The sequence below is a fragment of the Macrobrachium rosenbergii genome, chromosome 12 (genome assembly GCF_040412425.1).
Source record: "Macrobrachium rosenbergii isolate ZJJX-2024 chromosome 12, ASM4041242v1, whole genome shotgun sequence".
NCBI lineage: Eukaryota > Metazoa > Arthropoda > Malacostraca > Decapoda > Palaemonidae > Macrobrachium > Macrobrachium rosenbergii.
The window spans coordinates 66,287,820-66,303,710 of NC_089752.1; the positions used below are offsets into that span (position 1 = coordinate 66,287,820).

General features: G+C 36.6%; 3 protein-coding genes across 3 annotated transcripts in view; all 3 read right to left on the reverse strand.

The window, feature by feature from the left end:
- The window catches only part of LOC136843707 (sodium-coupled monocarboxylate transporter 1-like), a 102,951-nt gene extending 88,144 nt beyond the window's left edge, over positions 1-14,807 (reverse strand). Inside the window, exon 1 of the mRNA XM_067112296.1 lies at positions 14,669-14,807. The gene's annotated coding sequence lies outside the window, so the exon portion shown is untranslated. The remainder of the gene's footprint in view (positions 1-14,668) is intronic.
- LOC136844052 (52 kDa repressor of the inhibitor of the protein kinase-like) lies at positions 11,116-12,486 on the reverse strand. The gene has a single exon (XM_067113067.1). It carries the CDS (start codon positions 12,484-12,486, stop codon positions 11,116-11,118), a length of 1,371 nt encoding a protein of 456 aa, XP_066969168.1.
- On the reverse strand, positions 12,904-13,752 carry LOC136844053 (uncharacterized). The gene has a single exon (XM_067113068.1). The coding sequence runs from the start codon at positions 13,750-13,752 to the stop codon at positions 12,904-12,906; it is 849 nt and encodes a 282-aa protein (XP_066969169.1).
- Positions 14,808-15,891: the final 1,084 nt, after the last annotated feature.

The window sequence follows — 15,891 nt, forward strand, 5'->3', positions numbered from 1 at the left end:
GACCTGCTAACAACCAGAAGTCACTGCGCACTTGGCGCCACCCTCTTTAAAAGAGGAAACTCTATTTTACCATTAAACAAGCTTCTCAGAACGAAATGCACGTAGGCTATGCAAGTGTAAAATTAAAGACAACCATAACAAAGAAAAATAAAGACTATATATATATATATATATATATATATATATATATATATATATATATATATATATATACATAATATGTATATATATATATATATATATATATATATATACATATATATATATACATATATATATATATATATATATATATATATATATATATATATATATATATAATATATATATATATATATATATATATATATATATATATATATATATATATATATATATATATATATATATATATTGTAATGAGGTAAACCTCACACATACCATCTCATCCTCCAAGAAGTAAAGTAAAGAAACAACGTAAGAACATTTCATGTTCTGTTGAAATAATGCCTACTGTTTTCATTTAAACAGTGAAAGGTTACCTGTTGGCACGATTCACCCCTATTGACTCCTCTCACCACTACCCTTCTGGGCAAGCCCTTAATTCCTTTTCTTTGTCCAAGTGACTGCTCATAGACCTTGATTTCAGGTGCTGTTCTATCGGAGATGATACTCCCACCTCAGTCAAAAGAGAAAGTGACTCCATGTGACAGGCGCCATCTTGAACACCTGGTCCAGATGCCCCATGCCCCACGTGCACCCGCAGACATACAGTGCCACCTACAAGGAGCAGATAGTAATCTCCTGATGCTATATAAGGGCATCACACGGGTGCATCATTCTTAGAAGAGCTTGGAGCTTAGAAGACTCTGGAACCTTAACTAGGACACTTCCATCCTCCCTCTTGCTCCCATGAGCTGTCCCTTGCTGTTCCCCTGTGGCTGTCCAGAGCCTGAGTTACTTTTGTGGTGAGCCCCTTTCACACTACCCTCCATTGCTGGCGCCCCACCCCCTGAAGACAAGGAATCCATCCCCCGATGAAGGTAATGTACCAGAGTGAAGGTTCTTATGTTAGTCACGTCCCTTTTAAATCTTTTCCTATTTTCCCGTTTCCTTTCATAGCGCGATATACCTACAGAAAGACCTGTATTGCTTTTATTTTGTTTTATGTTAATTTACGAATCAGTGAAGAAAGTGTAACTTAATTGTGTAAAATTACAGTTATCGGAATCGAGTCCTTTTCTGGGCACCTTCTGTGCAATTCCTCGATTCCCTGATCAAAGCGCCTTACTGTAGCTAAGTAACCACGTGTGCTCTCGATTGCAGATAGGAGTTAGCCTGCTGTGGACCTGTTATCATCTTGTGTGTGCAGTGGCGTAACCACTGCTCTTCTCCCCTGCAGTGCCCCCTTTGAAGCAGGTCCCCTTTGAGTTTCTTCAGAGAATTAACCATTTGTTTGTAAATCTTATTATATGACTTTGTCCCCCTGTCATTTACACTTCATTCTTCTGATATGTGTGTTTTTCTAATGTAAATACAAATAATTAAATGAAACCTAAGTGTTTGCCTAATAACTTCCCCCTTTGAAGAAGGCCCTCAGCCAAACTCCTTTTGTATATGGTTTTACCTGAACCCATTACCAGAGTCAGATTTCGCCTGCCCAACGCAAGTTCCCATAGCCTTCAGCTGCAACCATATTAATATATGTATAAGAAATCAATCAATCTTGTTAAATTTCATTCCATAACTTGAAAAACCTTTTCTGAATGGATTTGCAACTGAAGCTTACAGTGATTTCTCCCCAGTCTCGTAAAAATTTTTTCTGTGACTTTTATTGCTTATTAAGATAAATATCCAAAGTCCATATGATACAGGTTCACCAGCCGAGCTACACACATGAAAAAGACAGAGGGAGAAAGGAAGAAATATATATATATATATATATATATATATATATATATATATATATATATATATATATATATATATACATATATATATATATATATATATATATATATATATATATATATATATATATATATATATATTAACTTTATCAATTACACAATTGTTCTGTGCATTAGTAGAATTACTAAAAGGACCGCATTCAAACTGGATGGAATCAAATGGAGTATTTATTCAGAAAAGTTACAAGCTTTCTTGGACAAACAGTCCACATAATCAAGTATTCGTACGGATGCTTGATAATGTGGACTGTTTGTCTAAGAAAGCTTGTAACTTTTTCTGAATAAATACTCCATTTGATACCATCCAGTTTGAATGAGGTCCTTTAGTTTATATATATATATATATATATATATATATATATATATATATATATATATATATATATATATATATATATATATATATATATGTATGTATGTGTATACAGTATGCATATATAATATATATATATATATATATATATATATATATATATATATATATATTCATAAGTATTACAGTATGTAAAGTATATATATGTGTATGCGTATACAGTATATATATACTGTATATATATGTGTGCATATGGAAATTTTCATTGTAGAGATTCATCTATGATGAAGTAATAAAAGCGTAAATCTAACACTGACAGTCGAGTCGCTTTTTCTCATCGAGGTACCTTCTGTTGAGAGAGAGAGAGAGAGAGAGAGAGAGAGAGAGAGAGAGATTACCGTTTAGAAGTGTTCGAGTTTGGCTCTGTCCCATGCTCATATGTAACTTTTTCTTCTTCTTTCCGTTTTTCATCTGATCCTGAGAAATGGTTTGCGGTCTCGGCTTTCTTTCCCATTAGAGTATTTCTCAGTGGCGAGTAGGTCCCTTTGCTGCCAGCCCCTTGAACATGATTCTTGGTTCCAAGGAATTTCTCCTGCTATATTTTTTTCTGAATTTAATCTTTCGGCTGGTAATGTGTGGGTTTGAAGCCGCTGAGATTCATGAAAACCACAAGTTCGAAGAAATTAATATAATTCACCAGCAACTTGAGGTGACCTGAAGTTCGCAGCTTTATTGTGCCGTTTCTTGGTAACCTTTCGTTTGTTGTCCTCCATGAGATGTCTGTTCTGGGGGCCGGTGGAGCACCCTTTTCTGTTTGCGTTGATTCAGGAGAATTAATGTTTTGCTCTTCCTGTTTAAATGACTAACGATTCTTAGTCATTCTTAGAGACGGCGAAAACTCCATTCACTGAGATTAAAGATTCACTAATCACTAAACTGTGATATGTGTGGACAAATCTCTGTTCGAAACTGGTTACGTGGCCTCTGTCTGAACTTAAGATAAAAATATCGCGGTTTCGCAGAAATAATTCAGGGAGAAATGAAACATAAATTACTTTTCAGATGATATATCTTTTTCAAAATAGCGGGACATCAGTATCGAGTGGTCGAGCCGGTTCAGAAGATTAATGAACAACTGATGTGAAAACGCAGGTAAATTATGTCGCTTTTGTTTCTGTAATATAATATATATATATATATATATATATATATATATATATATATATATATATGTAATATAATATATATATATATATATATATATATATATATATATATATATATATATATATATATATATACATATATACATACTGGTATGTATCTGTACACACACACGTGTATATATATATATATACATACACATATACACGTGTGTATGTGTGTGTGTAAGCTGCCACAGCTTCGTGTTAAATAAGGCGTCTTTCTCAAAGGCCCCAAACACCACGGGTAGCGGGCATGTCGTGGGTTAGTTTGGCATTGGTTCTCATAATTAACAGATTGAAGTACTAGCGGCCCAAAATTACCATATCAAACCCCCTTACAGAATCACATGGTGTCAAGAACATGGGACGGTGAATAATATGATGTGAGGAAAAGGTGCTTCAGTCGGCTGAAAACACGATGACGTGGCTAGAAGACAATACACGCTGCGCATTCGGTTGCAACACTGAACGAGTCTAGTCACTCTGAGTTTTGGTCGAAGTTGCTGAACGACAGATGGAATAAATTAGCATTCCGTAACTAAACCTCTGTCAAAGCATCACTTGATAATTATGAATTCAACACTGAGGGGCACTATCAGGTAGGAGTGTTTCCACACCGGCTAACTTTTGAATGACGACTTGAACGAATCATCTTGGAGCGAAAACACCGAAATAACCGAACAGGAGCAGACGGCAGCCAACATGAGCGAACACTTTGTTCGCCGTGCTGAGACTAACTGAACGCAACATGTTATATAAGCACGAGCAGGCTTCTTCGCCTAAATTCTTGGATTTGGCGCCGACTATAAAATAGTAGAAATGACAGCATGGCATCTCTCCCCCCCATCTTTATCTAATTTCTGAGCAGTGGCAGAATTTATTGCATGACCACTTGCGCAACAAATGTACAGGAAAAAACGGGAAAAAACACAAAGTGCAAATCTTAACTCGGCGAAAAACAGGTTAGGATTATAAGAGCTAATAGAATTCAGCTTTCGTGAAACCGACTGTGAACTACAAATTCGAGTGATGTGAAGTGAAAAACACACATTATATATATATATATATATATATATATATATATATATATATATATATATATATATATATATACACACGTGTGTGTGTGTATAACACCCTCCGTTCAGTTTCTTTTCTTTAACTTAAGCATTCGTTTTGTAATCATTCTTATCGTTTCAATTGAATTCTCGAGTTGCACGGTTCAGTGACTGCTTTAAGTTTCTTTTCTTGCCTCTGGTTTCCCCAAATCATAACTTGCCCTCATTTAAAAGGCAAAGGATCTATCGCCTCCTTCTGATAAAGCCTCTATCATCACCCCTTTTTTCAGATTTACATGAATGGTATTCCAGTAAGGTTTTGCTTCTGCGCTTGCACACCAAATTGCACCTAGGTGACCGTATTGAGCAAGGGCGAGCTGAGCTGAGCTGAGTGGAGAACTTTTCAGGGACGCTGAGATTATAATGACGGATATAATTATGTATAGTATATTATGTGTTGAGTGATTTCGTCCTTGCGGAGGCGACGTCTTCCGATTTTAATTACAGTCGGAAAATGAGGATGATGTGGCTGCTGTAGTCTGTTTGCTCCTCTCACTCTCTCTCCTTAGTTCTGGCTTATAGTGCAGAAAATGTGTCATTTACTTTTAACTGAATGTCATTCACCAGTTATTCTCATTTCTCTGCTTTCCACTTCTTGCAATAATAATAATAATAATAATAATAATAATAATAATAATAATAATAATAATAATAATAATAATAATAATGTCATCAAATCCGAAATTTTGTAAGTGTCAAGTTTTCTTGCTGTGGGCAGCTTGAAATAAAAGCGAACAATTTCAAAGAAGTTAATATTCTTGAATGTTGAATAACTGAATAAACAGCCAGTGTCAACCTTCCATGTTCGGTGTGGTTATACAACAAGAAAACGTTTTGACAGCCATTTTTTGCTTTCTGGGGCCAGCAGCCTCATGGGATGATGGAAAAGGTCCATAAAGTGGGATTAAGGTATATATCGCCCCAGAGAGACTCGCCAATTTCGGCCGAGTGCCGCGCGCGAGTAAGCAGGCCATTGCCATTCATCTGTTTCCATTTCATCGTCGTTGCTGAGGCGACAGAAAATTCCTGTCATCTGTCGCGATCCTCAAGTTGGCCCTTTAGATTCAATGGTTCATGTAGCACTTCAGTACAGGGTGACTTCTCATGGTCAAATATGACTTTAGATTTGCTTGTTAATATAAAATGTTAGGTAATATTTGGGATAACATGCTTGGTTCTCAGTCAGTAGGCCCTAAATACTGTAATCTTACTATGTTCACATTACTACCGTCATTAAATCCCCAAAGTCATCATAAGGGCTGAGTCTCGAATCGAGTCGGATCTCAAGAGGGGGCCACCCCCAACATTCTTTTACTGTGGTAAATGTAGTGGAGACATATATATATATATATATATATATATATATATATATATATATATATATATATATATATATATATATATATATATATATATATATATATATATATATATATATATATATATATATATATATATATATATATATATACATACATATATATATATATATATATATATATATATATATATATATATATATATATATATATATATATATATATAATATATATATATATGTATGTATGTATGTATAACGAATCACGAAAATATGGAACTTGATGAATATATAAATAAAGATGAAATCCACGAAGGAAAGGGAAACGCTGGAGTGCCGCGAGGCCTTTCGACTCTTTCGACCTTTACTTAGCAGACTGAAGAAATATAATAGTAAGTTTACAATGAAAGCTCATATAAATGACAGATGGGGATTGTAAAGGAAACATATGTACCTGGAATCCAACACAATTGAAGAATAGTAGAACTGAAAAAACAGGGTTAAATATTTAAGAGGTTTTACAAAGGATTAGGATCAACAGTTCAGAAGCAGGGACAGGACAATTAAAAGATTATACAAAGGCGTCACTGACCACCCAAAAAATATTAGTACAACAAAATAATTCTCTTTTTTGTAAACAATAATAACTTTTGCAAGATGAACATTTTTACAAATAAAAAATTATTATATCAAATATACGGATACAGAAAATATATGTAAGGTAACTCATTTGTAATTAAGTCAGTGATTTTATCTTTTAGGTCATTCTTGAACATTTTTCTAGTACAGGGGTCCAAACAATACATGCCAGGGCTAAGGTTAAAATTACAGCTGGAAGTAAGCTGGATAATAGCGGACTCCAATAGATTTCTTGAAGAGAAATCTTTCGATCTGGCAATCACTGAACTTTCAGTCCAATTTATCCTGTGAGAGTTTTCACTTAAATGAATGAATATAGCATTGGATGCTTGTCCAGTTTTGACTGAATACTTATGTTGCTTAATACGTACATCTAATTCTTTGCTAGATTGGCCAATATAAAAAGAGGGGCAATCCAAACATGGAATTTTATATGTTATGTTGTTGTTTTCTTTAGGGCTATTTTTTATTAACATTCTTTTGAGTATGTTATTATAAGAAAAAACGAGGTTTACAGTAAAGGTTTTAACCATGATTTTATGTTTTCAAAACCACTAAAATAAGGCAAGCTAAGAATGTTCTTAGGGTTTCTTTCTTCATGTTACTTTTACTATAAAACTTTTTGTGGGCTTTGTTATAACAAATATCTAGTATATGTGAAGGAGAACATAAATCTGTCCCTATTTTTTTTATGTATTCAGTTTCTTTATCCAAATACTGGGGACTGACAATGCGCAAAGCTCGTAAAAACATAGAAGAAAAAATTGATATTTTGATGTTAAGGTGATGGCTTGAATAAAAATGAACATGAGTTAAGTTGTTGGTAGGTTTCCTATAAATACTGAATTTGCATTGAAATGGTTCTCTATGTATTAAAACATCTAAGAAAGGGAGGCAATTGTCTTTTTCTAATTCTAAAGTAAATTTAATGGATGATACCTGGTTATTCAAATTAGAGAGTAAATCATTTACATCAATACCAGCAGGCAAAACAGCTAAAAATCGTCACCATACCTATACCACTTTAAAGGAGTATAAATGATATTAGGTAAATATCGTTTTTCAAAGAATTCCATGTACAAGTTTGAGAGCAGTGGGGATAAAGGGTTGCCCATTGCCATACCAAATATTTGTTGGTAAAATGCACCATTGAATATAAACTTACAATCACAAATGCACAACGTAGTGAGTGAAATAATATGACTTACGGGTAGAGGTAATTCATGATGGATTAGTTCATTACCAAGATACTCTAAAATAGAATCTATAGGGACTTTAATAAAAAGAGAGCAAACATCAAAACTAACGAATCCTGTCCTGCTTCTGAACGGTTGATCCTAATCTTGTGTAAAACCTCTTAAATATTTAACCCTGTTTTGGCAGTTCTACTAAATCTTCAGTTGTGTTGGATTCCAGGTACATATTATTCCTTTAAAATCCGAGCTTTCTTTGTAAACTTACTTTTATATTTCTTCAGTCTGCTAAGTAAGGACGACAGACAGTCGAAAGGCCTCGCAGCCCTCCAGTGTTTCCCTTTCCTCCATGGATTTTATCTTTATATACATATATACATATATATATATATAATATATGTGTTTGCGTGTGTATATACTGTATATGTATATATATATATATATATATATATATATATATATATATATATACACATTATCATTAGTTAGAATTTATTGTATTAAACTGTACGAAAAAGTATAATATATATATAAAACAATTATTGTATTATATTATTCCGATTTCAAGTCTTAGCGATTTATAAAACGCATTTAAATCTTGTCATAACAATGGTTTGCGTCATCATTGGTCAAAAAGGAGATGGATGCTATATCCAAGGACAGAGGTTCTTGGAAAAGCTTGCTTAGTTTTTTTAGCTCTATGAAACGGCCAGCGAAGTGGACTGTCGCAGCCAGGGATTTGTCTTTGATCTAACAATTTATTGCCAAGATAGCAGTAACTTGCTTAGTTTCTCTCTGAAGCCACCCCGAAAAGTATGTAGGTGATACACGCACACACACACACACACACACATATATATATATATATATATATATATATATATATATATATATATATATATATATATATATATATATATATATATGCGTGTGTGTGTGTGTGTATGTAGGAATAGGGTGTGTCTGTGAGAGCGCGGGGTGCGTGCGAGCCTACCTACATGGGCATGTTAGTTCCCAGAAGAAATTATCATTTGCCAAAATGCCCAAGATTCCCATCTTTTAGGCAGATGATTCCCCAGACTAAATTGTTACTTTCGCGACGCCCTCCCTCCGATGTGTTACGCATTCTGACCACATATTCTTGCTACAGGGAAGTTGTCATATGGCACATGAGGTCCAAGCTGCAGACACCATCTTCTCGCACTGGTCAAGCTGTCTGCCTGGGCGAAGAATGTGAATGTGCACATGTGTGTGTGTGTGTGTATGAGCTCTTTTCTGATTACGTTGTCAGGGGAGTGATATCATGCCAGAGAATCCCTAAAGAAAATAATGATAATAAAAAAAATCATGGAAGCCTTTTGATGCCATCACAAAAGCGAGGCTGTGCTGTTGTCTGGAGTTTCGTCCCATTTAATGGTTCTCGTCAGAGCGTATTTTATTTTTTCGCTACTGACTCATACTTGGGAACTGTGGCCGGGGTCTGTTCCTTTCGAGAAGACGGGACGCCATCGTTCTACGCTGTATCACTCCTGGCATTTCTTTGCCTCCCTCCTTGCCAGGAGTAAATGGACTTCATTTCGTCTGATCAGTGACCAGACTTGCCTCGTCTCTCGGGTGTTTTTTCTGTCGCAAAGAGGCTGATCTGTCTCGCTTCTATGATCATTTCGGCCACTGGTTGAGTTCATGTAGAGGGTCCTTCCCATTCTTCTAAAGCGGCCTCGTGCCACCTGTCTGGGCATTTCTTACCTCGTCACTTTGTAATCTGTAATCCGAGAATTTCCTTCCACTGCCAAGGTTCTGAATTCTCTCCCTGGCACATAGCCTACAGTAATTCACCCTTCTAAGAGACGGCTCTGTCGTCCCTCCAGGAGTAATCCCGTCTTGTACTTTCCCCCTAATTCCTTTTCTTGTTTTCTTCGATCCTGGGCTTAAATGATCACACATTCAATTTTCATCCGCATTAAAAAAAACAAAAAAGCTACGACTTGCCCGAAATGTTATGTCTGGAGAAACCATCCCTATTTGTCTCTGCGTCTTTGGTACGTGCCAGTTAAAATCACAGTCCAACTCTAGATTTGGCAAATCAGCTAATATGTAGCCTACTTTATATGGTGGTGAGTGTTCATTATAGTTTGGTTACTTAATTTTGTGATGTAGCGACCGAGACGGGCAAGGCTGCTCAAAACCAGCACGGTTCCGCCAGAAAAGTTAGTCGGTAAACTGACGAGGGTTTAGAAGACTGGGTAAACAAACAGAGTTTGAGACAAATTTCGCCGGTCTTCTAAAATATTTTCATAACAAAATATATGCGTTACCAACGAAACAGAATTTGTAACTATCAGGAACGACGTAAGAGAAAAAAAATCACGAATCTGGAATTCCACTGTCATTTCTTTTCTAGACGTTTGCTCGAAAATGTATAATTTTAGACAAAATTAAAAGTTGCGACTTGACTAAAGCTGTTCTCTCAAACTTGTCCTCTCGAAAGTACTTTCGTTGCCGCTTCTCTTGATTTATGCGCTCGTGGCGTTAAGGAGCAAGACCTGTTCACTGTCGATCTACCCACACATTTAGATAAGCTCACTTTGGTCGACAATGACTCCGAACGGGAAATATATATAAAGAAATAAAAAAGTTGAGCCTTCGTCGGTTTAATATTAAAAAATACGCGTATCAAGAGATTCGTTTTTATTAGTGGTATATATAATTAAATTTTTGATGTCGACCGAACTCTAGGCTTGCGAAGAGTCGCCGGCATTTCGATTGTCAAAACCAGACCTCACGACAAAAGCCGTGAATCACATCAGGGCCACCACAAACGCCAGTCAGTAACTTTGCCTTTCATCTACGTTTCACGAAGCAAAGGGAGAGAAAATAACCTTGGGTTACATGACGGTGAAGTTGTCTGAGCATCTTAATCCTAAAATGATAAACCGGTTCGCAAATTTAGATTCTTTAGGTACACGAAGCTTATACAAGAAGAACGGGGAAGGGTTGGGGGGAGGGAACAGGGTGGGTACACCGTTTCGTAACTTCTTTTTATAGGGTGGGGTGGGAGCAGGGCCGGATCCACAGCTGAGGGGGGCCCCGGGGCACATCATTTGTGGGGGCCCCTTTATCCAGTTGATTTATTTATTTTATATTATTTTCCTATTATTATTATTATGATTTTTTTTTTAGTGAAGTGGAGGGGCGAGTACAGTGAGCATTTTCCACCTGGGCAATTCTGGGTTACAATGAGGACTATTATTGGCAAAAAATGAAGAACTCTTAGTATTCAGATTAAGTAGGTATTATAGAATATATAATATCCACATATAGGAAGTGCCGTAGCTAAGGAAACACCAAGGAAGCTTCTACATTATTATTATTTAACTAATTTACAGGAACAGAGGAGGTTTACGTACTTTCTGACAGGCAAAAGTTGTAATTATTGTCCGAAAATCTATTTCCCGAAGAATATCGCTTTCAGTACTCATTATAGCCAACCATGAAAAACGACTCTGGCTCACTGACGTTCTCAGTCGGCTTTTTATCATTCTCATCTTGGAAAATGATCTTTCACCACTACAACTGGACACCATTAATACTAAATAGATTCTCAACAAGATTTCAACGTTACGAAAAGTTGCCTGTAAGCCACTGTCAAGGAGAATTTTGTAGAAGTAGAGTTCTTTTGGAATTTTTTCATTGTCTTTTATGTCGAGTTTTACCAATTCAACAAAATGAACGAGTTCATCTTTGAGACTGGGCTCTAGGTCACCTTTGTAAAAACTCACAAGACTAGCTGCGGCTGAACTGATCTCATCAGCATCCATATCTTCTAGGCGATTGAGGAATCCAAAGTGCTCACATGCAACATCATAAGCAGCTATTCTGTCACTCAGAGATTGGACAATTTGGTCAATAACTGGAAGGAAACTGTTTGCACGAAACTTTACCTTGGGACTCATCTGGGCATCTTCTGCTTTACCATAATCAAGTGGATTAAGACGCACGTTCCTCACACAATGGCGAACTTCAGTATACTCTTCTGTTCCAGACAGTCTGATTCCAGCTGCTTCATATTCCTCATATTTTTCTCTCTTTGTTTCAATAAATGTTTTCAAAGACTTGAGTGCTTTCACTGCAGCACTCAGAACCATTTTAGGATCTTGTAGAATATGGTTTGTTGCATTGAATCTTTCTAGGATGTCATTCCAAAATGTAGCATAAATGGCTATTTCTAATTTACCCATTTTTTCATATAAATTACATGCTTCATTCCGAGCCACAGCCTTGTTTTCCTCATCAGTCATTATGTCATAAAGAGCCTCTCTCATCTCTCTGTAACCATGCACTATAGCCTTTGTTGCATCTGCTCTGCAAGACCAACGAGTTTCATTTAGCCGCTTGGGAACATACAACTGCTTATCAGCTCTTGTTAATTTTTCTTTGAGCGTAGCATAGCGTGCCGTGGATGCTGTGAAAAAAAAAAATTGTTGAACAAAGTCAAAGCAGTGAATAGCTGCAGAGCATGTATTAACTGCTGACCTTCCCACTAAATTAAGGGAATGTCCAAAGCATGGCACAAACTCTGATAATGGATTCTTGTCTTTGATGAGGGCTTGCATTCCTTTATACTTCCCGCTCATATTAGCAGCATTATCATAGGACTGCCCTCTGCAATCTTTGAGATCAATATTGTGGCTCTCTAAAAACTTAAACAGGGCTTTGGCCATATCAGAACCATTGTGACCTCGATTGTCCATGAATGTCAGGAACCTTTCTTTTGGCAATGTCTTCCATATAGCGTATGACTAAAGTTAGTTGGTCAATGTGACCCTCATCTGGGGTTGAGTCAAGAGAAATAGAATAGTATTTTGACATCTTGATTCTTGATATTATTTCTTGCAGTGCATGTTCGCCCATTATTCCAATTACCTCTTCACAAATTGTAGAGGAGAGATAATTTGTGTGACCTCGTCCTTTATTTGCATGCAGTTTGATGTGAGTTGCAAGAAATGGATCATACTCTGATAAGAGTTCCAGTATACCAAGAAAATTCCCATTTGATGGAGAACCAGTCAGTTCATCTGTGCCTCTGAATGCTAGTCCTCGCTCAGCGATAAATTTAATTGTACTTACGATACGTGTAAGAAGTTTACACAAGTATTCTTGCAATTGAGCTACTTGCTTTGATAATTCTTGATTGATAATTCTTGATCTATTCTGCCATGTTCTTTCCCTAGTTTGGCTACAGTAATGATGGATTCTAGATGGCACTTTGATTTCTCGTGATCAGCTATCCTGTCATTTCCACGCTTCCAGTCACAAAATCCATCAGTGGCTAATTTGCCCTTTTCAGATCCTGAATTAACAAGCTTACAGGGAAAACAATAAACTTTGCCAGTTGTTGGAGAGAAACAGAGCCATGAACGATTAATTATTTCATTATTCAGCGTTTTCCTCTGAAGCAAACTTCGTGAACATTTACGTGAATAATGAATTCCACTCTTCCCTTTCACCTGATCTTGGAGTTTTGAAGCTTTATCCAGTAACTGTTCATCACAATGTTGTAATTCACTTGATCCCTTCTTTGCCCAAAAAGCTATCATTTCTTCTGTAGATGACTCAGGCCATAAACCAATATCATTCTCAAAACCTTGATTTTTCATACTGACCTTTTCAATAGCAACATCTTCCTCATGTTCCTGTACGTCCTTATGTTTATGTTCACCCTGGAAATCTGTGTCGACTTCATACACTGGTGCAGAGCTACTTGAAGATATGTCCAAAGGCTCTGCCTTTTCTGAAGATGGTGTTTCAGTTTCTATAATTAACTTACTTGTTGATGCCTCTTCTGACGGCTCTGAAGCATTTTCAACAGGCTGTTTTATGGCAGCAAGGTCGAAGTAGGTGCTTATTACGGGTACTTTGGACATTGCCTCAAGATGTTTTTTATCACGTGCTTGAGACATTTTGCGTTTCTTTGCATCACTTTCGTATATACAAGGAGTTTTATGTCTGTCACTCATCTTTTTCCAGGTCTTGACAGTCCGACAGACTGTCTTCCAGGCAATGTTCGTCAATTTTCTATAATTTACAGCCTCCTACGGGGGTCGGGAGCAGACCACCTGGCTAGGAAAAAAATTAAGGGAGTGTAAAGATCACAAAGGGTGGTTTGGGGGGTGAAGCCCCCACTGATATAAAGGGGGCATGGAGGGCGAAGCCCCGATCTAGAAACTAACCAGTTCAGTGACAAGTTAGGAGGTTAGGTCAGTGTTCATGGTTAGGCTAGTGCACATATTCGTACATTTCATGTTTTTTGCCCTTTCAGTGAGGGAGGGGAAAAAATTATATTCGCTTACTGTCGAATAAAGGATTGAATCTAGGAATTAGTGTCTTACTACCTACTATGTCATAAAGTCATACCTCGCCAATCAATGGCCCCCCCCCCTTTTGCGATAATGTTGGTCGAATCCCCAACAACCTATTTATATACCATATTATTATTATTATTATTATTATTATTATTATTATTATTATTATTATTATTATTAGTAGTAGTAGTAGTAGTAGTAGTAGTAGTAGTAGTAGTAGTAGTAGTACATCATATAATGAAGTTATAGCAACTTTTGGAACAGCTGAAGTTAAAGATATTGTGGACTGCTTATTATTGTGATCAGGTATCATTTCTATTTGCCTCCAGCTATAACTACTTTTTAAGTCTACTTTTTAATGATAAGATAAAACGAATTTCCGACACCTATAAATGCATGTCAACAGGACATCAATGGAAAAACAAGGGGAAAATTGGAAATATTAATCGAAATAGAGTGGGCTATGCTAAAAAATTCCAGTAGGTCTATTAGCCTACCATAATGTCACTGCAACCCCCCAAAAGACAGCCAAAGTAAGTGAATCAAACAAGCGAAATTCTATATAACTTACTTTGAAACACCGGAGTAAGCGTGGACACCAAAAAGGACAAAGAACGTTATTGTTATTTGAAACAATTTCACAAAATACAATTCAACTTCTCAAGCCTTTGTAATCGCTGCATTCACGGCACCAAATGTCGGACTCGACTGACAACAAGAAAAAACAATAAACAAAAGCACTACGCATAGCGTAAGCTGGCAGTGTATTTCTTTACGAATTTTCAGCTTTCATTAAAGAGACTACTTCTTACGCTCTTTCTGCTTTCTTAATTAAAATAGCAGTTACTCCTTTCAATTTATGTAATTATAAACTTCTAAACAATTATCAGTACAATAGTTCTATTAGCCTAACTAGTGGTCTAATAGAATAATAGATAACATGAACAAAGTGATATATCTTTACCAATACGTTTCTTTTTTACTTAAGGGAAAGAAAATACAAGATAAAGTGAGGAAAGAAATTAAAAAGAGGGGATTAAAAATGAAAAGATAACGGAAAACAAAAGGTCACTAAGGTGGTAAAAAGAAAATGAAAACCCAAAAAGTGAAAAAATAATAATGGGTCATGGAAATCACCTCTTTCTGTGGGGGCCCCTTTTTGTGGGGGGCTCTGGGGCTATAGCCCCTTTGCCCTCCCTTTAATCCTGCCCTGGGTGGGAGGGTGGGTGGTGTGGAGGAATTCAGGGCTTATAGGATCAACAAGTCTTACGTATTTTCAGATTATGTGACGTGGGTGGATCAAAACGATACCTTAATAAAGGGTGATTGTGACTGCCAGGACTCCGCTTTGCTTCACCAAGTTCGTCGCGATGTGGAGGCAAAAGGTTTGGCTGCTCAAGGCTTGACTGTCATTCGAAATGCACGCGATGCATTTTCACGGAACCACGCAACAGAATGCCATGTGCATAAGAAGAAGAATAGGTCTCGAAGAATAAAATGTCACACTAAATAACAAATAAATGAAGGAATGTGTGCAGGACTATACTATACTTCCCCGCTATGACACAGCACATGGTTTGATAACATCGGTCACCACCAGGCGTGAGAAAACATAGAGCGGCAATAACAAGGAGTGGCGATCTCCCTGCCGACGGCGTGAACTCAGGTGGCCATGCTGAAAGGTCTCGGTCCAGCTCATACCACTGTACTTACTTTATCACTATTATACATTATTTTTACTATTGTTTTTATCCTTTTTACTACTACTACTATTACTGCTACTACTACTACTAC